We start from the raw sequence: 24,385 nt of genomic DNA on the forward strand, positions 1-24,385 counted from the left end.
AAATAGTACCATTTTATTGTGCAATAAGCTACCATATTAGTAGTACGGGAAAACATATATTTTACCACAAAATCAGTTTAGCATCCCTGTGTTGTTATGTTTTTACAAGATAAAAAAAATCACAATCTGACAGCACTACGACGTGTGGAATGAGCAAAAAGTTTGTTTTGTTTACACATTCCGTCGCAATCGGTTACCACTCGCCAAAGTGCCATCAGAAAAGTGTTAATTAACAATGATTTTAACGTAATCTAATGTGGAAGCCATTCGTTCCAGTGCCACACTGTTAGACAACGCTCCCTAAAGGGTGGCTTTCTGTTCGCCAGTCGCCGTCGTGTATGGATCTCGGTGTGGATTGTGCGCTTTCCACTTGTTGCATTACGCGATGAGGAAGTTTCAACGGTTTCTCATTTCCGTGGTTGCCTTTGGTGTGCTTTACGGCGTTTATCGTTACTCGTTCCGTACCGATAGTGAAGGGAACTATCTGTTTTTGCTGCCAGGCGAAAGCGGAAGGTCACCGAGCGTCGTGCAACAGGCGATAGCGAATGGTGAACGGGAGAAGACGGTTGATCCATCCCGGTTGGCAAACCTTACCGGATTTGAGTATGTGATCGCCAACGACATTTGCAAGGAGAATAATACTTTTTCCGAGTTACTGGGTAGGTAGTAACTGGTGTCGTTGTAACAAATTAACTCTATTAACGGATGTTTTTCCCCTTTTGCAAATTAAGGCGTTATACTAATAACATCGTACGTGGGACACGATGAGATTCGTTCCGCACACCGACAAGCCATTTCCCAGCAGAAACTTCTCTCCATGGGATTGTTACGAGTATTTTCACTAGCTGTAATTCCCCCGACCGAACAGTTCATTCGGCAGGTCGCCATCGAAGCCGAACAACGACTTCACGGGGATCTGATTCAGGGCAACTTTGTTGAAGCTTATCGCAATCTTACCTACAAGCACCTGATGAGCTTGCAGTGGGCAACGCAACATTGTCGCGGTGCCAAATACCTGCTCAAGATGGACGATGACATCGTGTTCGATCCGTTCTACATCCAGAACTATCTGTCCGACCTGAACCAGGGCGACGAGCAGCAAACCCAGCTACTGGCGGGATACGTGTTTCGCAGCAAGAAAGTGATCCGTCTGCAGGCGAACAAATGGTACGTGTCACGTGACGAGTTCCCAGCTGAGGTATACCCACCGTACCTATCCGGATGGTTATACATTACGAATCAAAAAACAGCCCGAGCGTTGGTAGCCGAATCGCAAGCCGGCAGCTTCTTCTGGATCGATGATACGTTCATTACCGGTGTGCTGGCCCAACGGTTGCAAATACCGCTGACCGCACTGAACCGATGGTTTAGTTCGAATTCCGAGTTTCTCGACTGCTGCATAAGGGACATGAAACGGTACGCGTACCAGTGCGACTACTACGTCGGTCCAAACGGTGGCAACGGGAAGCTAATAATGGAGTTCATTCAGGAGCTGGAACGATGCTACGACAATGCCTGCTATCAACGACCGCCGGGTAAATCGCTTACCGCGACATGCGTTGCAGAGTACAAGCAGCAGCTAAGCCCCAACCACGGAACAGCCATGATTAGTCAGATGAAACTTAAATAGTTAGAAAAAAAAAATCTTACCAAGGATAACGACAAAAGTTACCAATCGAAAACATTCAACCCCCCCCCCCCCCCCCAAACAGTATGTGCCAACGAAAGCAACGAAACCCTAACGAATTGCAAATGATTCCCTTACCATTGCCATTTAGGAAACCTTTTTACACACGCGTCCGTCCTTAACTGTGCACGAATACTTAACGACACGAATACTGCCATTATTATATTTATAACACCTTTAACCACTTAGCGAAATGTTCGTGAATAGTATTTAGTAGCGCAAATGTTAGTATTTAATAGTAGAAAGAGCGATTATTTTTACCCTCATCATTCCATCACGAACCGTTTTGAGACCGAATAGAACCGATCTGTGATACCCGATTGCACACGATGCCGGATGAATCTCCACACAACGCACGAAAACCGACGATGTACATTCCTCTCCGACGTGTTTATTACGTGGTTTCAAGTATTAGTTCCAATTACTAAATAAATTGGTTTTCATATTAACTGCAAAGCTAGTGGTAACTTACTACGGGGTTTGGTAAAGAAAATGTTTTAAATAGGGGAAAAACACACACATGTGCGTTAATAAAGGAAGCCTACTGTGTGCTATTGCCGCTGAATCATAGGCGTTCCCGTGCGTCACGCTCCAACAATTGTTTGTAGGGCAAATGCTCGTCCTTGATGATAGTGAAGGAATCGATAACAGCACCTTCTTTGTCGACGGAAATCTGCTCGAAGTACAGATGCGAACCGTTGATGGCCTTCATGCGTGTGTACCCGTAGTCACGGCTGTGTATGGCACTCCAGGCCGGGATTTTGTGGATGAACGGTTCCCGACCCTCCTTGCAACCGGCTGACCCGGTCACGAGATGAACAGGAGCGCGCGGATTGCGGTACGGTTCCTCGTACGAACCGTTGTAAACCTACACATAGTGAGAAAGAATTTCATAAGGGAATATTTAACCATCGTTGCGTTATGATAATAATGAAAACTTTGCAAAAAGAAGTGTGATTCGATCAACCGGGACTGTCCGCACCGGCACGATAAAACGATAAAAGCATAATTGCACGAACAGCGACAACTTGTAGTGAAATTTCCATCTGTTCGTGTGGAACTCCCTTTACCTTGTAGTCGTAGATCGGAAACAGTCGCTCGTACGAATGTTCGTGGGCCCAAATTTCCACATCAACGCCATGCTCGTAAAAGAGATCTTCCAGTCCGAACCAGTGCATGAACGGTAGACCGACACGCACGAGTGTTTCGCTATGCGTGCAATCGTTATCGTTATCGTTGCTACAGTACATCGGTCGGTGACCGTACGTGATGATCCAGGGGCGTTGTTTCCGGTTCTCCGGTCGGTTTGCCTCTTCCAGGTCGCGGCGCAACCACTCGTACTGGTTTACCAGCGTCTTCAGGCCGTAGTTCATAAAGTAGTACACCTCGGTCGAGAATCCGATAAAATGAACCGGACCAAGGTTGAAGCTGTACATCATATTTTCCGTCCCGCCCGGCATGCTAAACCGAGCGCGGTAATTGGAGAAATTGCTGTCAAGTTGGAAAGAACGGTGTCCAAGGAGAAATTAATCAATAGTCCTGGCAATAAGCAGACACAACGGTGGTAACTTACTACTTCTCCTCGTGATTACCCGCACACACCATGTACGGGGTATAGGCGGCAATGGATTGGATCTGATTCATAAACTGATCTCCGACGAGTGCGTTGTTCGAGTTCATGTCGTACGCAAAATCACCGACGTGCAGAATCGCGTCGTACATATGCCGCTGGGTGTCTTCCTGCAGTCGGGCCATCGATTGTGCATTCTCGTTGCCCATGTCGCCGAAAATGGCGAACGATGGTGACCAATCCGAACCTTCCGGAGTCGTGTGGAAGTAGAACTCCGGTGACCAACCCCACTGGCTGCCACAGTGGTACTCGTACCGGGACGAAGGCTGTAGGTCACGCAACACCACCCGATGAATGTACTGCGTGTGTTTGCCAGCTCCACCGTCGACAAATTCTTCCTCCGTTCCGGTAGCACTCAAAATCAAACCACCAATGCCGTACTCCACGACGGACTCGTTCGTGGCCGTCATTGTGCTCCAGGTGACGACGATTTCGAGCGGCATTTCACCAAAGGAAAGGTGTACCTGTTCCGGTTGGTAGTAAAATATCTGCCCATTGCAAGCCGTTACTATGAGCAGCAGTACTAGTGAGCCTAGTTGAGGCCCAATTCCTCCCAGCAGCCTCATTTCCTTATTTTACGTAATACTGCGTAAATGGTAGTAACAAACAATCCTCCAAACAAACACTTGCACTTCGTTACGATCCCACACTAGATTAGAAATGAAGGAACCGTCTCGCCTACTTGGAAAAAACGAAAGTTCTAAATGCGAATAAATGCGTTACCACCAGCAATCACTGGCCCAGAGAGATAAGCAGGCGAGTGCTTTGTTTTCAAGGTGGCGCTACGATTGTAATCGCCTTTGTTTTTGCGTTGCCTTCGTCACAAATGCATCAAAACAAGCTTGACCCCGTTTTTGCACTGCGCAAGTGACGTGAAACGTCAAATTCGAATCGATTTGTCTTATGTCGTTGTGTTCAGGAAGCCGTTAAACTTTATTGTACATAGATAAATTCAATAAAATTTTAAAATTCACAAAACAAGCATAATTGTGATATCGATGCTTTACCATTGTACATGATCAAGGAGTTAACATGACAAGATTGTTTTAAATTTGCATGAGAAATATATTTGAATAAATGTGAATAGAGTAAGTTTCGTTCTTCGAACGAGAGCAATACAAATTTTACTAGCGTATAAGATAATCTGCTACACTGCTGTTCAATACGAGCATTCCAATATGCAGAAATATGTTAAATGATGATAAATAGCATGATTCCCAATAACCTTTTGCACCAGTTTTAGTGTTGCAGTTACACAATAGTCATAAGACAGACATAAGCTAGAAGTGTCCTTCTGATATTTAATTCAGCGCAGTTGATGCTAGCACAGCGACACCGCGTTCGTAGAAACTGTGCGGATCCTGTCCCGGTGCGACGGTCATATCGACCGTGAACAGCAGCTCCACGCGGGTAGAGTTCAGATACACCGGCAGCGTTAGCTTCGTCGCCCGGGTCGCTTCCGAATCGATGCGTGTCCACTTGAGCAGCGTCAGTGGCAACTCCGTCATGATGGCGGACGTTAGCAGCAGTTGGTTGTTCTTGCATTGGGCGCCCTGTAGCTTCAGACCGGATACACCGAAGCTGCTATCCTTCATATTATCGTAACTATCGGATCCACTTTCCGTGATCGTTACGGTAAGGGTCAACTCCTCCAGCGACCAGCTGTTGGCTTGTGCGACACACTGTCGTGTGGCAGTAATGTACGCTTCCGGATTGAACAGTCCTCCCAACCACACGGGGAAGCTCTGCAGCTCTTTAGCACCTGCCTGCGATACCAACGTGGACACCTTCTGCAGCTGCTGGACGCGCTGGCTAAAGTCCGTTATCCACTGGATTACCGTACACCCGGCAGGTACGGTGTAGCGACGCCATCCAGCCGGTAAAATACCACGCACCAGCTCACTCAGCATCGTACGGTGATAGTTCGTCTGTTTCTTCTCACCCTGACAGATCAGCACCACGTCCTGCAGATCGCTCACGACCGTCTGCAGCAGCTTCGCGCCACTTGAAACCTCACGCTCAAAGTAACGATACAGCGGATCCTTGATGTTCTCGACGGTACGCTTCAGCGTAGCGAGACTCTTCGGCAACAGCTCGAGCCAGGTCAGGGCGCTGTTGTGCAGTGTCTTCATCCACGACGGTCGACCATCCTCCTGGCGTGTTTGCATCGTATCAAGACTCTCATCGTTGCTGTACGCCAGCTCATCGTCATCCTCAAGCTGTTGCATCTTGAGCAGCTTGCTAATAAGATCCGTACCGCGCGTGGTCAGCAACACTTTCTCCGCGTTGTTCGGTAGCCCAAGCCAAGACGGTGTCTGCCGGTCAGCCAACGCTTCGATCCACTTGAGGAAGTGATCACGCCGTGTTCCATCCGGCATGGTGATGTGACGCTGACCGTTTGGTCCACCGGCCACTCCGTCCACGTTGGCAACGAGCGCAAACTCAGCCTCGAAGCTATGGGCCGTAAACAGCTTAGACAGGAAGGAGGCCAACAGGCGCTGATCGAAATCGTTATCGATCTTACCACCGTAGATGCTCTGCGAAAGCAGTGTAACCAACGCATCCCACGGCACCTTCTCGGGTGGTAGATTAGTGCGGCCCATTGCAGTAGCATCGATCCATGTGTCGAGCGTATCACAAGCGACGCGCAGATCCGACTCGTTGAACTCGTACTTCTTCGCCCAACCAAGCGGCACGTAACGGAGACGTTCCTGGACGATTGCGTGGAACCAGGACAGCAGGAAGTACAGCCGAGCACGCTCGCTCGGTTGTTTCATCATGCGTGCCGCCGGCACGGTCGAGAACGTACGCAACAGATTAGCCCGTATGCCTGGTGGTGGTTCGTACACAAAGATACGGCCCGCCCGGAGCAAATTCACCGGCACCTTCGGATTGATTTCCATCGTGAGGAACAATCGGAAACCGGAGTGAGGTTGCAGCGAGTGAAGCTTCTTCTCCAGCTGTACCAACCACTGTGGCGCCAGATGGACGTTCTTCAGCAGCACCCAACGGCCAGACTTGCACGCCATGTTGATGGCCCGTTCGGCCTGGTTGAAACCTTCCGCCGAACCGATGGCAATGCTCGATATCTGTTTGTTTAGCTCCGCGGCTAGATCATCAACACGAGACGATGCATCGTACCCGGTGACCGAGCACAACAGCGCGGGCGTATTGCTATTCAGCTCCTTTTCCACACATGTTGCAAAGTCCAGTTCCTTCTCGGCCTGGGGCATAAAGTCCTCACCTAGCACGGTCGAAACGAACAGATGTGCCGCCGCTATAACGCGATCCGGTCGGAATGCCTGAATTAGCAGCAGTTGATGCATGGCCGCCGACACCGATGACAGTGCCTTCGATTCATCCCACAGCACCGGTACGTTCTGTTCCGGAGAGCCTTGCTGCAGCCAGGCCGTAAGCTCCGGCATGGATTTGATTTTGTCCAGCAGCTTGCGGAAGATGGACAGCCGTGTCGCTAACCGTGTGACGGACTCGAGCTGTTCCGCACTTACACCATCGACGTGGCTAGCGGACGCCACTAGACCTTCCTTGTTGCGCAGGAAGAAATTGAACTCTTGGTCCAGGTTCGGTTCCGACGTTCCCTTCAGATGGATGCGACACAGCAGAATTGCAAACGTGAGCCGATCGGCATGTAACATACCGCGCGCCACACGATCGTAACACACGCGATACAGATCGGACGTGATGATAAGCAACCGTGCGGTATGATCCGATTTGCCTTCCAGCTTCGGATTGTTGTGCAGCACCGTGCTGAATATGTCCAGGAACATCTTCAGCGAGTACTGGTAAAGGAAGTGCACCTGGTTCAGGCTGTCCATGGTGAAGTAGATGTTCGAGCAGGCCTGCGACAGCGAAAGGTACTGTTGCGAAACCGTTTCAATCTCACCGATAACCTTGTCCGTTTCTTCCACCTTCTGTCCAATGTCGGCCGCTTCCTTTTTGAGCGTTTCCAGCGTGGTAATAACCGAATCGTCATCAAGAATCTTACCCTTGGCGTCGTTCAATGCTTGCAGCAAACTCTTTTCCAGCTGGCGCAACCGGAGATGGAACTCACCCTGCAGCTTCAGCAGATCCGAACGCTTCTCATCGATGTCGGGCCGTTCGGCTTTAAGCACCTGGTTGAGACACTGCGATTGAAGCGAGCTGCGCGTCACGGTGAAGTTGACGAACGTTACACGTGAGCAGATATCTGGCGGGAACTCCACCGTTGGGTCACGTGTCGACAGGAAGATAACGAACGATGGCGACAGATCGATGTCCTGATCGCCGAGCGTGATCAATACACGACCGCCAGTACGACGCAGTTCACGATTTAGCACCGGGTTCAGTATCGGATCGTAATTCTCCACATCCTGCACGAGCAACGGATTACCGAAGCGCAATGCCGACTCAAGGTTCTTGCGGAACGAATCATCCAGGAAGCTCGTCTTGGTGATCTTTTTATCCTTGAACTCGTTCATGATGAACTCCGTAGCCTGACCGGACGGATCGATGATCAGCGGGTAGCGGTTGAAGCGCTTCAGCATGATCGCATTCTCCGTGCACAGATCGTCGGTCGGCAGTGCATTCGCTTGCCAGCGCAAACGCTCGTCCGGATTCGACAAATACTCGGTACGTGCAATATCCGCCCGGAACTGAATGTTAGCTGCCTGCAGATGCTGGCACCACGTCGAGAAGAGATTGCTTCGATAGTGCTGATCGAAGTAACCACCGTACGCAATAAACGCAGCTGACAGCAACACATCACCGACGATGGTGGACATCTGCGAGCGGAACGTTTCGCTCGTCGCTTCCCAGCGTTCCCGTTCGATGACCAAACTCTTCAGCAGTGCGATCGACCGATCTACCTTCGCCTGCACGTTCTCCAGATCGGTCTTGATTGCCTGCGCTTGCGAGATCAACTGGGCGTACTCTTCCTTGTAGGCGGCAATGCTCTGTTCGAGCTGTGCGATCAGCTCCTTCACTTCCTTGCCATGCTTGATGTTCGTCTCCGCCTGCCTTTCCAGCGAGCTCAGCTCTTCCCTCAGCGGTTCGACGCGCTTCAACATATCGGCATACTCGACCTGAGCGATCGCCCACTTTACCATAGGACCGCAAGCCATCGAGGCGCGGTTCACCTTCTCGAAGTTGTAGTCCGGATTGCTCAGATACTTTGACTTCATCTTTTCACGCACCTCATCGCTGTCGGGTGAAGATTTGGCGGAAGTAGAAAAAAAACGATCGTATATTAGAATGATGCTTTGGGAAAGCGAAAAGCGCAACGGAAAAGCGTGGTACAAGCAGCGCATGCAGGCGAGTTAGATTAAACAATTACTTTACAGCACTATATTACATGCGCGAATATGATCACGTCCGGAAAAAAAACCAGTAAAAGAATAAAAAAGGAACGTTCAATTCAAAACGTACAAAAAAAATCTTTCAACCGGACGTGATCATTATTATGCATGTTTAGAATTGTTGTTAGACTTTTGTATGTTGTGTTGTAGTGTTGTGTATCAGCCAGCGTGTGTAGCAAAAAGCAATTTTTTGTTTTGTTAATCATGCGGACTATGTACAGGAGTGTAAGTAAGCACCATCTCATAAACAGATTAACTCACTTAAAGTAGTTGCTGTTGGAATGAAACAGAAAAAAAACACGGTATCTCTTAATAACAAAGAACGGACGACAAAAATCAAGGTTCGCCGTCTCTCGTCATGGAAATGTAAACGAATTAAAAAAACTGATAATTGATAATAATTGCTTTTTACAATCACACACCATCAGCGTGTGTGAAGGATGGATGTGTCTTGTGGGGGAAACGTCTACTACCTCCGGTCACTACATTCGCTACTACGACTAGGAACTACGGAAGGAAGTGCACAACTTTAGATAAGGATAGTTCACCATTGGAAGTGAAAGGTACTATGTCGGCTAGGGGGAGTAGGATGAGTGTAAAGCGCCAACAAAATCTGGACACTCTTGCACAAATGAAAAAAAAATCAATCGTGAATAAGCTCACACAAAAACAACAGCAAAAAATACGCATTCGATGTACTTGAGTGAAAAAAGTGGGTAAATATGTGAAAGAAAAAAACCAAACTAAGTAAAAGAATAAAACAACAGAAAGGAAACATGATTTACCGAAAAATAACAACAAAAGTATAGAAAACAACAAAATAAAACCAAAAAAAAAAAAACGGGGGCAAATAGAAAGAAGGGAATGAAGAGAAAAGTGTTTCAGTTCATGCTTACGTTATGTCTTCGGTACTGAAATTTGACACAATCAAGTTGATAAAGTTTTCCCGCATTATAACGGCACGAATGGATTTCCAGTCCGATGCGTTCTCGCCTAGCAGCAGACAGATCGATTCGAGCGCCAACTTAACCACGGCCGGTGGATTCGCCATCGAACGTACCTCGACGAGATGCTGTTTCTTGATCGATTTTACCGCTGCATGGGTGAAACGTGGTACAGGGGTAGGTGGATAGTTGGTCGCATTCGACAATTGTCGATTGAGGTTGATCATTTGAATAGCAGTTTTAACGTGATTAGTGGTTTTTGATTACGAAACATGTTGAGGTTAATGTTAGCATATTGATACGCATCATGATACGCGAACAATTGATTCGGTATATATGAAACAACAGATGCGTACGTGGGAGTGTTATTATTGAAAAGAACGCATAACATATTAAAACATTAAGACAAGGAGAGAGGGAAAAAGAGAGAAAGAAGTAAAAAGATAAAGAACATTTAATGAACATTATTAGAAAATAGCAATTCGATGGTATTTATGGAATATTGCTAAAATTTGCAAATTTAAACAGGCTTGCGCTCTCTGCAGAAGAGCAAATTACAACTTGAAGACGAATGTTATGTTTAAGCCGAACCAAACACTTCGGCAATGATATATGTTGACCCGCAACCCGTTCTTAAAACTGGTATGTTGGTTTCGTTTAGCAGCATACACTTAATATGTGTTTAACTTGTTTTAGAACGTATCATATAGCACAGTGCGAACGATAAATAAATCACAACAGTAGAAAATTACCAGCATGAAGTTAAACGAACACGACGCGATCGGTTACTGTCGGATTCATGTTGCTAATTTTCTAACCATGTGTGAAAACAAAGCTAGTGAAGGACAAGCTGTTAAAAATGGATCACAACACGAATATATTGCTTGTAGCGCAACGAAATTCCGACAAACAAAAACGTTCCCAAAAAATAAATAAATAATACTTTCATCTAGAGTAATTTGTCTTTCGCCAACGCTCTTTCTCGTTTGTTTGCCAGTTTTTCATTGCGCTTGTGAGAATTTAGTCACGTAAAGCCGCCTAAACGGTTATTGATGAGTTTAAAGGCTGATATTGATAGTTTGCAAATGGAGCGTTGCTTGCGCTTTCGCTTTTCCTGATACTGTTTCGGCGATGGCATTTGCTTCTTCTCGCATTGCGATAGTTACGTAATGTGCGATGTGTCCAGCTTGACAATCGACGCGATGAAGCTATCCTTCACCATGATCGCACGGATTGCCTTCCAATCGCCGCCCCGATCGTCCTCGCCGAGCAGCAGACACACTGACTCGAGCGCCATCTTGACCGGTAGGGGCGGGTTCGCCATCGTACGTACTTCCGCTAGCTGCTTCTTCTTAATGTTACCAACGGCTTTAAGTGGTGCGGTGCGGTTTTTGGCAACAAACACAAACAAAGTTAATTGATAAGATGAAACGATCAGCTTTTGCTTCCGAGTGTTCATTTTCAACAACTCGGCGCATTGGAAACGCATTTAGCTATCAACGAAGAAAACAGAGAAAATCCCACCCCTCCAAACATGTTTTCGCACAAAACTTACCGGCTTGCGCATCAATAACGGCTGGTTCGACTTGCGCCAGATCTGCCATTACGTCCTTTCGCTTTTCTTCGATCTTAACCGTTTGCTCCGCGAGCTGATGTTGAATTTCCTGCGACTGCACCTTCTTTATTTCGGCTTCCTGTTGATCCTTGAACATTTGTTTCAATTTCGCGTTGGCCGCTTCATTCTTGGCCTGCAATTCTTGGGATTTAACTGCCAAGGATTTTTGCATTTCCTCAACCTGGAAAGGAAATTGTTGCCGTTATTTTAAAGTGCTACCTTTAAAGGCCATTTCCACCTCCTTGCTTCATTACCTGTTCTACCGTCTCGGCAATCTTGTTCAGACCGACGTTCAAGTGCAGCTGTTGTTCCTCCAGATCGCTGCGCTTTTCCGAGTACAGCTTTACGAAATGATGAATAAAGTCCAAATAGTGCCGGGGCGTGATGGCCATCGTGCGACTGCCCCGCTTTGCCAATCGTGCATTCGCTTTGTGCAGCGTTTGATGTACGTAGACGCAGCTGTTGATAACCGCATCACGATGTGACGGGGTGTTCGATACCAGCGGACAAACAGCCGGGAAGAAGTCTGGCGCCGACCAGGTAGGTTTCTCCAGATCGACACGAATTGTGAACTCTTTGCCCACCTGGAACAGGGCCGAATCGGACCAATCACCAAACCAGTTCAGCACGCAACGATTGAACAGTGCAGGTGAGGTGGCGGCCCTATCCTTCAGACCATCGGTCGATGGATTCATGGTGAACACTACGTGCAGATTGCGCATAACCTGCTGCGTGAACCACTTGTACAGTTCGTCGCTCGAATCAAGCATTAATCCTTCGCGCTGTGCGCCCTCTTTGCACTGCGTCATGAGCGTCGTGTACTCATCGCCTTCGAACAATCCGGGCACTTCGCCGTTCGCTAACAGCGTGTTCATACGCTCGAGGAAGCCCGAATCCAGCACGTTCGATTCATCCAGGATGAAGGCAATCTTTTCATCCTTGCAACCAGCCCGTCGCAGCACACACCGCAGATCCTCATCAAAGTCTTCGCTTGTGTACTTGTTGTGCACCTTAATCTGGAAGATGGACAATCCATTCATCCACGCAACAAAGCGGGACAGTGTTGTCTTGCCTGCGCCGGATACACCGATCAGCAAGAGATGTCCTTGCGGCTGACGGAAGATTCGATCAATGCGCAGTACGTGCTCCAGCACCTCATCGAACAGGACGAGTGGTACGTCGAGTTCCTCTTCGTAGAACACCTTTAGACGTGCCTTGACGTAATCGCGCAACTCGTCCCGATTAACGGGCATGTAGTCCTTCGATAGCCAGTTACTGTAGAGTATCGGGCGAGTCAGTGACTTTTCGCGATCCACACTCGGGAAGTGTTTCGTTGCCACGAGGTCAATGTTTTCGTTCGTCCAACGACGTTCCGATTCTTCCACCAAACGGTCCTGGAACAGGCGCAGTGCTTCGTGCGCCCACAACCGCACCAGACCCTCGACTGGAAGATTGTCCAGCGGACGAATGGCCTCACAGATACCACGCACCCAGCGTGTCATCTCACGCGGTGAGTACACGTAGTGGGGCTGCATATCCTGCGTGAAGCGATCCTGCGAAGCGAGATAGAATTCGACCATCGCGTTCGTGAGTGGTTCGGCGTATCCGCGCAGATTCGGCATCAGGCGCAGCATGGCCCGACTGAACGTGCCGTAGATCTGCTTGAGCGACGTCTCGCCCGGATAATCCACGTAGATGATCGGCACGTGGCGCAGGAACCGATGGCTTAGCGGCTTACGGCCCGGATCGGTCGGTGGATTACAAGCGCCAACGAACTGTATGCGTTCCAACGACACCCACGATTGGTCGGCCGCACGATAGAAACCCTTGTGCTCGACGAGCTGTCGCAGGAAGGAAATGACGCGCTGCGTACCGTACGAGTCCATATCGGGCAGATTGATTTCGTCGCAAAACAGTACCAACCACTTGCCGAGCTGTACCGGAGCCAGAACCACACCGTTCGGTGTTTTGCGGTACTCACAGTAGTGATCAAACGTTTTCAGCAGCAGTTCCGGTGTGGTGGCGGACGAGAAATTCAATCCTACCACCTCCATATCGGGCAGTGCACGAAGGGCTGAGAACAGTGTCATTGTTTTACCGGAACCAGGTGGACCACACAGTACGAGCGGTTTGTGTTCCGCCAGCCAGGTGTAAAGCAGCGATTCATGGCGCACCGTATCCAGCGTGGGTACGACCACATCCGGTGCGGCTACCTTGTGGGTTTCGATCTCAATTACGGGCACCTTGTTCGACCACGGCACCCAGTCGCCTTGGATGTTCACCTCGTAGTCAATTATCGGATTACCGCCTTGTGCCGGAAGCGTCACCGTGGTAATGCTGCGCAGGAAGTCACCCAAATCGGAACGAACCTTCAACTTTGAGTCGCCCGCAAACGACCACAGCATCGAGTAGATTAGCAGCTTCGGAATGTACTGTTCCAGCTGCTCGGGCGGAACGGGGAAATCGGGATGTTGCTGGTTGAAGGTTAGCACGTTCCGTGCTCCTTGGTTCAGCATGGAAAACAGTGAGCTAAGCGCCCGCAATCGGGTAAAGTCCATGATGTGCTCCTGGCCCATGGCATACTCAAGGCAACGCACAACCAACCCGTCCGAGTTGAAGTACGGCTGTAGCAGTGCAGCAATCTCGCGTTGCGTTTGCAGAGCGGGTGTCACTTCGTCCTCCTTCTCGGTGCTCTTGGTTTGTCCGCTGAAGCTCTCCTCCTCACCATCCTCTAGCGGGATGTGACGCAAGCGTGACATATAGTTTTCGAAGATCATCTCCGTGGAGAGAACGTCCTCCGAGAACCAAACCATACCGCAACGCGATACGGTGGCCAGTGTGGCATACTTCAGATCCTGCACCTCGAACATGATGCGCACGTTCGGGGGCAACGATAGACGCTCACCGTTCGGTAGCGTTAGCAGCTTATTATCATCCAGCACGGAGTTCAAATTTTCTACCCATTCCGGATCGACGTCACCATCGAAGATGATCCACTGACGCTTGTTGATCTCACCACGCACATTGTCGATGATTTTGCGCAAAATGTGCGTGAACAAACCGTCGGTCCATTCGCGCGTATTCGGATCGAGCACACCGTACAGTGCTTCCTTCGAGATGGCTTTCGGATCGATCACGTGCGCAACCCCTTCGGTACCTTCGAAGCGCTCCAGCGCCTTCAGCAACACCTTCCAAGCGGATGATTTACCTGATCCGGATGGACCGACCATCATCAAGCCGTGGTTAAGGTTTGAAATTTGATACAATTGCAGAACCTGAAACGGAGAGTGATGGTGTATGATTAGAAAATGCAATTTTGTAAAACGAAGACACTTGTTGCTATAGCGTGTCCATTCTTTCGCCAAGCACATGTACAAGGTAAAAGCAAGTAGTAAGGGCTATTCGCCACAAACTCAAGCCAAACACACACACACTCGCATACACACACGTACACAAAATATACACAATTATTAATCGTCATTTTTACACGGTGGCAATAGTGATGGGATTAATGGATTGTAATTAAACCAAATGTGTGAAATGGCCCTCCTGCTGTAATAAACATCTAGTTTCGAGCTAGGTTACTTTTAAATTTTGAATAACTTAATCCACAGTGTAAAAATGAAGAGGATGTTTAAAAACAGGAGAGAATAAAATAAAGCACAACTTAATCACAATGGTAACACAAAGCAAAGGATGGATTAAAGTCGCAAAACAACTCATCAACACAAGCTGATATTTACTTAGGTTTACAATTAATTGCACTCACTTTGTCAACCCACGTTTCGCCGAATCCCTGTTTTATTTATGTTTAGTCGGTAGGATGGCGATTGTTTGGTTTAGGCATAGTTTTGTGGTTTTTTTTTGTTTTTTTGCATTTTGTAAATAAAGCATCGGATTAGGTAAAGAAAGAAAGGCACGTTAGTATACGTCGTATGGGTACGGCGAAAGCCAACGGAGATATTAGTAGGCATAACTAAAATTATACTGATGAAAAGATGATACGCGTTCCTTTCATGTTTGGTTGATGATAAACGCGAAATATTGCTTTATCAATGTGTACGCAATCAGTGCGTACCGCAATTCGATCTATCAGTGAATCATGGAAAAAGCTTAAAAAACTCACAAACTCTGTAAATGTATACTGAATCACGATTGAATACAATCTTTAACTTAATTCCTTATCTTAACTATGGTTTGTACATTCCCTTTTTCCCCGAAAGGTGGAAAGGAGAATGAGGAAAAAGGAAAATTTAACACTTTTGATCGCAACTGAAAGGAAGCTGCGTGAATTAAGTTAGAGACGTAATAAATCATTTGTCTGATTATTCCTGATTGAAAATGTTGGGTCTGATAATTGTCTGAGCAGCTTATAAAACGAACAAAACCCTACGTTCTATCCCTTGACCTTTTATAGAGCTATTTTCGTTATAGTATACGCGCGTAACTAACATGAAAAGGATCAATCCATCTTACCTTCTCCATCCAGGCACCACCCTGCTCATCACCTTCGCCGCACACCAGATACTCCTCCGAGCACACCTTGCGGATTTCGTCCTTCAAGCCCTTCATTTCGGCGCGCGTATAGCCCACGTTCGGGAAAACATCGCTCAGCAGTGAAAACAGCAAAGGAATATCCTCCGCCACCAGCTTCGGTACCATCGTTTCGCACACCGACTGAATGAGAATCTCCTGTTCGGGGAGATTTTCCGCAATCGATGCCTCGTCTATGTTCTCCTCGCCCTGTTGCTTCTTCGTATCCTTGATCTTCATAATACGATCGCGCTTCACATTACCGGCGGACACGAGTACGGATTTAAGCGCACGCAACCCAAAATCGTAGTGCGATTGGTTGGATAGCTGCTCGTCGCAGAGCTTGAAGAACGGCACGATCTTGCAAGCGAGCTTTTCCGCCGTACGGAAACCCTGGCTGAACAGCATCACCTCCGCAATCAGCTGACGGTCCGGTGTGGTCATTGCCAGCGAGCGGAATAACTTCTTCAGATTGTCCGGCAGGTTGGAACGGCCCGCATAGCCCGGATTCATCGTGATGAAGATGGCCATATCGGTCGACACGCGCACCTGCTTACCGACCAGCTCGACCGTAATGCTTTGCGCGTCCCGGTTCGCATCCTGTTGCGATTTCAGTGCCTCCTGGATCGTTTGGATCTGTTGCGACACGGCAGACAGCATGCGCTCCTCGAGCCGATTGAACTCGTCGAAGCAACCCCAAGCGCCGACCTGACACAGGCCAACGAAGATGCGGCCCATCGCCTGGAAGTCGAACGTTTCGTCACAGTTGAAGACGAGCACGAAGCGGCCCAGCTGATTACCGAGCGCCTTCACCGATTCCGTCTTGCCGGTACCGGCCGGCCCGAACGGTGATCCGCCGAGCCGCGCCTCCAGGGCCTGCGTCATCGTCAGGTAGCAGCGATCGGTTAGCGGCGTCTGCACGAGCCGGTCCTGCACGCCCAGATACTCGAAGCCGTAGTAGAAGCGCGCGTTCGCCATATGGATCGTCAGCTGCTGCAGCACCTCCGTTTGGCGCGGATCAAAGTAGAAGCGCATCTCGCACAGCCAGTGGAACGATTTCGGATTGTTGACACCGTGCGCGATCAGGCGGCGCGTGACGGTACGCTTGTGAACGAACTCGTTGATCAGATGTTCCAGCTTTTTGCGTCGCAGCGGAGGTTGCTCTTGCAGCACAGAATCGGCCAGCACGTTCAGCGTTGCTTCAACCGTGGTTAAGACGCGGTGCAAAGGTGTCTTATCCTTTCCATTGCCACCGTTACCTTCCGAGGTTTGTTGCAGAGCGTTTTCGACATCTTCCGACCAGAGAATTTGAGCCGCAAGTACAACGATCTGTGCTTGATACTTGTCGCACCATTCCATGTACTTTTGCGTATCGATAACGTCCTTGAACTGCTTGATGTCTTGTACCGCTTGCGCTAGGTAGGAGGCAAGCGTGAAACGCATTTCCTTCTCCACCAGCGACAGCCACTCGTTGATCTTCGGATGTTCGACCGTGGAGACGGGCTTGATGAAACGCACTTCCTCGCCTTCGCGTGAAGCTATACCCAGGATCACGGTATTATCCTCGTTCAGCAAGATGGAAGCAACACCGGCAAACATTTTCTTGAAGTGCTTCTGCAGACGTGCCACATTTTTGCTGTTACCGATGATCTCCAGCAGATCCTCGTCTCCCACGAAGTAGAACCGCGGGAACGAGGTACGCTCACGTTCGAGATATTCTCCAAGGGCTTTCTGAATTTTGCCCAACAAATCGGCCAAACGCTCGAGCGAACGCTGGACAGCCGGGATGTTCAGTACGTCCATTACTTTGGGGGACTTTGCGACCTTCTTCATCAGGCCCAAAAACTCCGAGCTAATGCTCTGGAAGCGTGACGTTTCTACCGGCAGCAGCGTTTTGATGTCGGCACTACCGGAGAAGATACCCTCCAGATAAACCCAGCGGCGCTGAACGTCGATCCACACGTCAAACAGTGAGTTGATGCGGTTTAGCTTCTCTTCCCAGGTCAGTGCTTCCTCCTCGAACACCTTATAGTACGGCGAGAGTTTCATTGCCGCGACGGAGTTGATGTGCTCCTTTACCTTGTTGAACAGATCGTCCCAACCACGGATGATACGACACTTGTTCTGATAGTTGATCAGATCCAGCTCATAGTTTTGCCAGCTTTCGCGCACCTGCTTCAGGAACTCTTCGAGTGCCATTTCGCCCTGTGCCACCAGTATGATGTCCTTCACGATCGATTCGTTCTTCAGCAAATTGACGTCCCATACCTGGCCGAGCGTTAGATCAGACAATACCCAGCTGACGCGCAGTTGTTTCGTCAGCTGCTTCCAGTGACGCTCCTTGAGGGCATCCGATTTCAACTCAACAATCATCATGTTCACCTTGATGTAGCTCTGCAGCAGCTTCTTAACGTACTCGTAGCTTTCGTACATGCGCAGCCGAGCGGGTAGTTCCTTCAGTTGATTCATCATCGCTTCCAGCGACTGACGCAGTTTGCGTGGCTGTACAGACAACCAAGGCTTTTCGCGCGTCTCATCAATTTGAGCCCACACCTTCGACAGTTCGCTCCATACGCCACGCAAATCCTGCAACTCTTCCAGCACGACAGACATGCGTTCGGTGCTGTTGTTCGGGATTGCCGATTCTTGCAACTCGAGCGCTTCCTTCGCCTTCGCAACGTTGTCGCGCTCTTCCTTCAGGCGCGAGAACTTTGTCTCGAAGATGTGAAGCTGCTGCAATGCATCGTCCGGACGGGTACGTCCACCGGTCGGTTTGTTCTTCTCCCAATCGTTCAGGAAATCAACCGTGCGCGTCTCAACAGCCTTGTCCTCGGCCACAATTTTGGCCTGCAGGCTGGCGACCTGCGTTTGAATGGCAGAATCCTTGCGCTTCATGATCTCATTGAATGCCGACCATTCGCCTTCGATGTTGTCCACGTGAAGCCAATTGTTGGGAAATTGGAAGCGCTGCCGCTCGAGGATGCGTTGTGCCTCGCGGTACACATCCACCTGCTTATCCCACACGAGCATTTCCTTCTTCAGCGACTGCACGTACGTGATGAAGCACACTGCATCGGAGGTGCTAGCGGCTTCGATGCTTTGCTGTTCCAGATCGCTACGGCTCTTGGACACCTTCGTGTGGAACGTGCTCATCTCGTTGCCCAGCAGTTGGCCAAACTTACTGAGTGCCTCCTTGTGCCAGGAGTCGTACTTGAGCGTTACCTTCGCCTGTACCTTCGCGTAATCGATCACAATAGGTCCGTACGCGCGCCTGGTATCCGAGGTATCGAAGGTGGTTCGTGATTTCTTGATATCATTCAAGCACTTGATCCACAGATTGATGTCCTCGCCGAGACGTCCGTACAGCATATCCGCTTGCAGATCCCACAAGCTCTGGTAGCGTAACCATTCATCGACATAACTACGCACATCACCAATCTGATTCTCGATCGCAGCATAAGCCCCCTCCAGCGGGTCTGGCTTGTTCGGAAGTTTCGTTAGCAGATTGCGATAGGTCTGCGACACCGGCTTGTCGAGTCCGACCTGGTAGCGCGAACTTTGCAGCCGTGTCTGTGACGTCACAATCGCTTCCCAGGCAAACAGCTGCTGCATGATCTGGAAACGAGCTTCCTCGATCGAGGGATACAGATACATCTGCTGGTTGGTTATGCGAATCTCATGAATTGCTCGCTGAATCTGTGGATCACCGCCGGGGCGAATCGTGGGCTGTGTTGGTGCGTCAGTGTCCATCGAAAGGTCAAGTTCTTTCTTGTTGCCAGTAAGCGCATCGGTCCATGCCTGTATACCAGCCTGCAAGCGCATCGCCAGCTTCTTCTCTACCTCCTCATCCAACCGGGCAACCCAAACGTGCAAGTTGGAGTACTGCTTTAGAGACAAATCATCGACGGCATGCTGAATCTTGGACAAAATGTCCGCAAAGGTGGCCGCACTGTAGGGACACGTTTCGAGCGAACGTACGTCCACGTCCAGCTGCTCTTCGACTACCAGCAAATCCTCTACCTTCTCCTGGAACGAGACCACATTCTCCGAGAGCCGCTGCACGTACGGATCCAGCTTGTAACTCTCCCACACGAGCGCAATGCCTTCGGAGATGAGTGACAGCACTTCCTTGCGTAGTCCCGCCACCAGCGGTATGATGCTGGCCCGATCTTCAATCTACGTTGGGCAGGGAAAAGAATAAATAAATGTTAGCAAATGGTGTACAATATTAAAAGAAATATTTTTTTCGAACACTTAAATTATATTAATGTAGAACACAATTGGATGTAGTCGTTTCGTGCACAACAATAGAGCATAACTATTACAAAAAGCAAAAAAAATATATCAAAAAATTACAACATCTAGAACGAACATGTTGAAGAGAATTTTGAACATTTTGTTGTCGATTGTTTTTTTTGTATCATTTGAAAATGGAATTTTAAAACATTATTAACATTGGTGTGAACTTCAATCAATGGTACAAAACCGAATCTAAAATAGCAGCAAAACATTAAAAATCTACCAAAATTATCCCTTTAATAGGTAAAAATATAAAACATAAGTAAAAGAAGTAGCAAACACTAATTACGACAGAGGCAAAGAAGAACACAAATTAGCAGCATTTCATTCCGGCAAAGGCATTAGGAAGCAGTAACTTAAAATACGACAACCATTCAATACGTTCGATACATAAAGTAGTAAGTATTCGGGCAACGGAACAAGTACAGTTGGCGGTAGCAGCAACAGCAGGTAAAGTAAATGGCCAAACGAAGGAAAAGAAATGAACAAGAGCAAAACTTAAGCCTCCTTTTGAAAAAAGGCGTATAAGCTAGAAAAACTGTTTTAGCGGTTCGCTACCTTAAATACTGAATTTTGTGCTAATGTCCTATTGTTTAGCTGCATGGAAGAACAAATTAAGGATACGATATTCTTACTGTGACTGACAACGGTAGAGTTCTAGTGGAGATATTGTGTGTGTTAGTGTGTTTCCGTTTCTTTAGATGTGTTTTTTTTTTTCAACAAACGGTGAAGTGATGAGCACAAGCACAATTTCGTCACATTGATGAGAATAATTTTGTCTTTGGCCAAACATGAGTGTAGAAAGTAAATGGATGTATGTAGAATGATTTGGACCGCCATTTCAAACGTGGCGGTTATTTAATGGCATTGTGAAAGGGGCGTTTCACTTGAGAAGGAGGTTGACGAAGGTTAGAAGACAAATTGTATAGAATAAATGATAAAATGGTTGTCGTACAGTCATCCCTTACATACCTTCTCTAGTGTCCGCTCGTACGTACGAATGCTCTCGATCAGCGAGATCGCGAACGGATACAGCTGATTGGCCTGGTGTGCCTTGTTCACGATGGCCAGCGGTACGCGAAAGCCTAAACTCTTCAGGTTGCGCACCTCCTTGTAGAGGGTGATTATTTCCGGCAGGAAATTTACTCGCAAACGGAACATATTGCCCCGTCCCGTCCTGGAGCGTGTAGCTTCGATCGAGAAAATTCGTCCCGTAATGCCCGTGTTGCGTTCCTGCACCTTACGGGCCCAATCCTGGAACACTTCGGCAGTAGAAAGCTTCGCCCGGAAGCTGTCTCCATCCGCTTTCAGTTTCTGCCCATCGATATGCGATTCCCAGCCGCGGCCCAACACGTCTTCGACGCGCTTAAGATACATCGTCAACTGGTTATCGATTTGACGAGCCCAAATGATCGAACCAGCGACGGGCGGCAAATCACGCACCACCGACAAACGGCAGCTCTTACTTTGCGGGTATTGCACCTGGAAAACCAAACCGAGCAGGTTATATGATAGAAACAAATCGTACATTCCGCTTGTCTCACCTTAAACTTCTCATGCAATGCCTCAATATCATCCTTCACACGCTGGATCAGCTGCGTCTGGTACTCGCGTATTGCACCGCGAATGTGAGGCCGCACGAACAGCGCATTGAAGCGAGAAAAGATGCGGAACATTTCGTTCGCATTCTTTGCCGTACCGAGCTGATCGCGCAGATGGGCCGTAATGCGTGCCTCTACTCGATCGATGCGCTCCTCGTACCGCTTAATCGCGGCATCCCACGCTTCCGAACCCTCCTTCGATATGTCCAGACACTCTATCTCCTTCACATTCTCGTACGCCAGGTTAACCTCCTCGATGGCGTTTGCATCGGCTGTATCGAGACTGTATGGTTGCTTTCCCTCCCCACCGACACTGTTATCGCCCGCACCGGAAAGAGCGGACGAGGGTTGACGAGCGGGACGCAGCACTCGCACGATCACCGTACGCAGCTGCTCGTGCTGCCGGCGGAACTTGCGCATATGCTCCATACGTTGCTGCAGGATCTTGTGCGCCGGTGAGATACGCCACACCATCTTGATGTGCTCGTCGCGCTTACGCTTGACGATTTCACGCAGCGTACCGAGAAGCTTGTCGTATTCGTCGTCCCAGCAGCTGAACACTTCGAAGCACTGGTTCATTACACGTTCGAACTCGTCGAACGGAATGTGCATCAAACGACGCGTACCGAGTACCTTTAGCAGCTGCTGGCTAAGATCGCGCGAGATAGCCTCGATCAAACGCAGGCAGCGCTGGATCGGGTACTTGGTGTTACGGATCTTGCGCAGATGGTTGAAGATCGAATGAACCGCCTGGCGTATCTTGTCGAGCTCGGTAGCCGAAAGCAGATCGTTGATCGGGAAGTCCTTCATCAGCGGATTGTAGTCCGCGACCATTGCCAACGTTTGCTTCAGCCCGGTGTCCGTATCGAACGAGACGGTCGCGTGGAAGCGCTTGCCGTGCTTAAGGATGTTCAGTGTCAGCGCAACTTCCGGTGACTCACGCTTCTCCTGAATACGGTGCAAAGCACGCTCCAGATTCAACCAGAACGAAATCTCCTGCAGAGCCGTCCCGGAGGATGGATCACGGTCCAGCTTCGTCACCTTCTGGATTTCCTTGATCCACCGGTTCACCCCGTTCTGCAGCGTGTTCAGGAAGGTGGAGTCTTGCACCTTATCGCCAAAGTCGGTTATCTTGGCTTTGCGCTGCTCGTCGGCACACTTCTTCACGACCTGCGCAACCGTGCTGTTGATGTTGAGCGTCACCTCCGGAATGTCGATGTTTTGCTGCAAATGCAACAGTCCCATCTCCAATTCGGCAAGCTTCTTCTCAACCGACGGTGCCATCTTATCACCATCACGGTCCGCACGGCCCGATTCTTTCACGTAGCTCTTGAAGTACGGCGCGAGCGTTTTGCTAATGAATGCGTGTAGCGTCTCGTACGGCGATCCCTCGGAGAAATTGATCAGCCGTACCTGGGAGTGGATCGACTTGTCCGCTTCGATCAGTCCGCCACGCTTGATGCACACCAGCGATGCCATACGCTGGTTGGTGAAGTGGACATCGTTACCGAAGTAGTACGTAATGGAGTCTTTTTCTTCTTCACCCTCAGTCGGTGGTTCATTCTCATCATCTGTAGGTAAATGGGCGAAAGAAAAAAAAATCGATAGCTAAGCGATTGCAATTATTTCGGCACCCAAGCATCGATGGTTGTGAGTCATCATCGTTGAAGCAACTTTCATTCATTGCTTTTCTCGCTCTCTCGCATGACACACCCATCGGTCTTCGTATGGAAGCAAAGATTTGATGACGTGATCTGCCACCTGTGCCATCCTCCCACATTCCTACCTTTGAAACAGTTCCGCTGGATGTACAGTGCTTGCGTTTGCGGATCGGAGATGAACTTTCGAATGCAGTCCTGATTAACGCTATCCTCGAGGGCAGCATTCAGCGGACCAAACGATTTCATATCGTCCTCGGGCAGCAGCACCGTAATCGCCTTCCGGAGATAGTTGGAAAAGTTATCGAAATCGATAATGGCTACGGTCTCCGCCTCCACGGATGGTGGCTGCTCGCTGCCCATGCTGGGCAACGTTGTTTCGAGCGAGTCGCCCATGGCGGTGCTAGCGACTTATTAGCGTAGCCGGAAGTATTGGTTTTAACGTCACACACAGAAATCAATCGTTTAGTTTTCTTTTCACACAGAAAATTGATACTTTCCAACGCGCAGACACGTCCGCACGTCGCAAAAATGGGATCAAAGTGAAAAAAGATGGCGGCCTTGGAATCCGGCTTGTGTGACAGGCGTGATTGTTTATATGACCCTGGCGAAGAGTTTGATACCGAGTGCGTTGTGGGGAAATCCCGTTTGAGCTGTAATTTTGAGTCGCATACCTCAGGAATGAAGGGATGTTGTAGAAAAAATTGTGTAGTCCAAACGTTGAAACAAAGCATTTCTTTTTAACAATAGAAAAAGCGTTTGTTGTAGTTCACAGATTGCGCAAAACGTGTCATTTGAAATGAAGCAATTGAAGAAGGTATCGTAAACATACAGTTTGACAAATGTTCGGGTTCGATGCGCGCAAAAGAAGACGAAAGAAGAATAAGAATTTTGATACTGCTAGGGAAGAATAGAATATTATTTTATTATCATTATTGTTTTAATCAATTGGTTCTTTTATTCGTTCACTTTTTTAAAGTAAAATGAAACGATTGAAATGCAAATTCAGATTTCGGTATAAGTTATAAAAGATGGAAATATTCCAGCTTTTGAGTGGAAAAATA

General features: G+C 48.7%; 3 protein-coding genes across 9 annotated transcripts; 1 reads left to right on the top strand and 2 right to left on the bottom strand.

Moving 5' to 3' along the window:
• The first annotated feature begins 183 nt into the window (after window positions 1-183).
• Window positions 184-2,143, top strand: LOC125766423 (beta-1,3-galactosyltransferase 5). The gene is made up of 2 exons (XM_049432383.1): window positions 184-659; window positions 732-2,143. The coding sequence occupies exons 1-2, from the start codon at window positions 386-388 to the stop codon at window positions 1,628-1,630; spliced, it is 1,173 nt and encodes a 390-aa protein (XP_049288340.1). The 5' UTR covers window positions 184-385; the 3' UTR covers window positions 1,631-2,143.
• LOC125766419 (acid phosphatase type 7) lies at window positions 2,059-4,157 on the bottom strand. Its single transcript, XM_049432378.1, has 3 exons — window positions 3,261-4,157; window positions 2,758-3,178; window positions 2,059-2,555 (listed from the first exon to the last, which is right to left on the bottom strand). Exons 1-3 carry the CDS (start codon window positions 3,881-3,883, stop codon window positions 2,253-2,255), a joined length of 1,347 nt encoding a protein of 448 aa, XP_049288335.1. The 5' UTR covers window positions 3,884-4,157; the 3' UTR covers window positions 2,059-2,252.
• Window positions 4,158-4,358: 201 nt separating this feature from the next.
• LOC125766384 (dynein heavy chain, cytoplasmic) lies at window positions 4,359-23,890 on the bottom strand. Of its 7 annotated transcripts, none has more exons than XM_049432260.1 (10): window positions 23,450-23,890; window positions 21,607-23,234; window positions 21,035-21,544; window positions 20,621-20,659; window positions 15,707-19,939; window positions 15,000-15,026; window positions 11,485-14,505; window positions 11,171-11,411; window positions 9,568-9,766; window positions 4,359-8,516 (listed from the first exon to the last, which is right to left on the bottom strand). In XM_049432260.1, the coding sequence occupies exons 1-10, from the start codon at window positions 23,715-23,717 to the stop codon at window positions 4,619-4,621; spliced, it is 14,064 nt and encodes a 4,687-aa protein (XP_049288217.1). In that variant the 5' UTR covers window positions 23,718-23,890; the 3' UTR covers window positions 4,359-4,618. The 7 variants fall into 7 exon arrangements, with proteins under 7 accessions (XP_049288217.1, XP_049288216.1, XP_049288222.1 ...); XM_049432259.1 differs by lacking the exon at window positions 9,568-9,766 and adding an exon at window positions 10,782-10,983; XM_049432265.1 differs by lacking the exon at window positions 20,621-20,659.
• Between the last annotated feature and the right edge of the window lie 495 nt (window positions 23,891-24,385).

Source organism: Anopheles funestus, chromosome 2RL, assembly GCF_943734845.2.
Source record: "Anopheles funestus chromosome 2RL, idAnoFuneDA-416_04, whole genome shotgun sequence".
NCBI lineage: Eukaryota > Metazoa > Arthropoda > Insecta > Diptera > Culicidae > Anopheles > Anopheles funestus.

Coding starts and splice junctions, on each gene's coding strand:
- LOC125766423 (XM_049432383.1), top strand. CDS start 386: ATGAGGAAGTTTCAACGGTTTCTCATTTCCGTGGTTGCCTTTGGTGTG. Junction 660..731: donor TACTTTTTCCGAGTTACTGG/GTAGGTAGTAAC, acceptor TTGCAAATTAAG/GCGTTATACTAATAACATCG.
- LOC125766419 (XM_049432378.1), bottom strand. CDS start 3,883: ATGAGGCTGCTGGGAGGAATTGGGCCTCAACTAGGCTCACTAGTACTG. Junction 3,179..3,260: donor GGTAATCACGAGGAGAAGTA/GTAAGTTACCAC, acceptor CCAACTTGACAG/CAATTTCTCCAATTACCGCG. Junction 2,556..2,757: donor TTCCGATCTACGACTACAAG/GTAAAGGGAGTT, acceptor CACTATGTGTAG/GTTTACAACGGTTCGTACGA.
- LOC125766384 (XM_049432259.1), bottom strand. CDS start 23,717: ATGGGCGACTCGCTCGAAACAACGTTGCCCAGCATGGGCAGCGAGCAG. Junction 21,545..21,606: donor CATTGCATGAGAAGTTTAAG/GTGAGACAAGCG, acceptor TTGGTTTTCCAG/GTGCAATACCCGCAAAGTAA. Junction 8,517..10,781: donor CTGGACACATCGCACATTAC/GTAACTATCGCA, acceptor TTCACCCGACAG/CGATGAGGTGCGTGAAAAGA.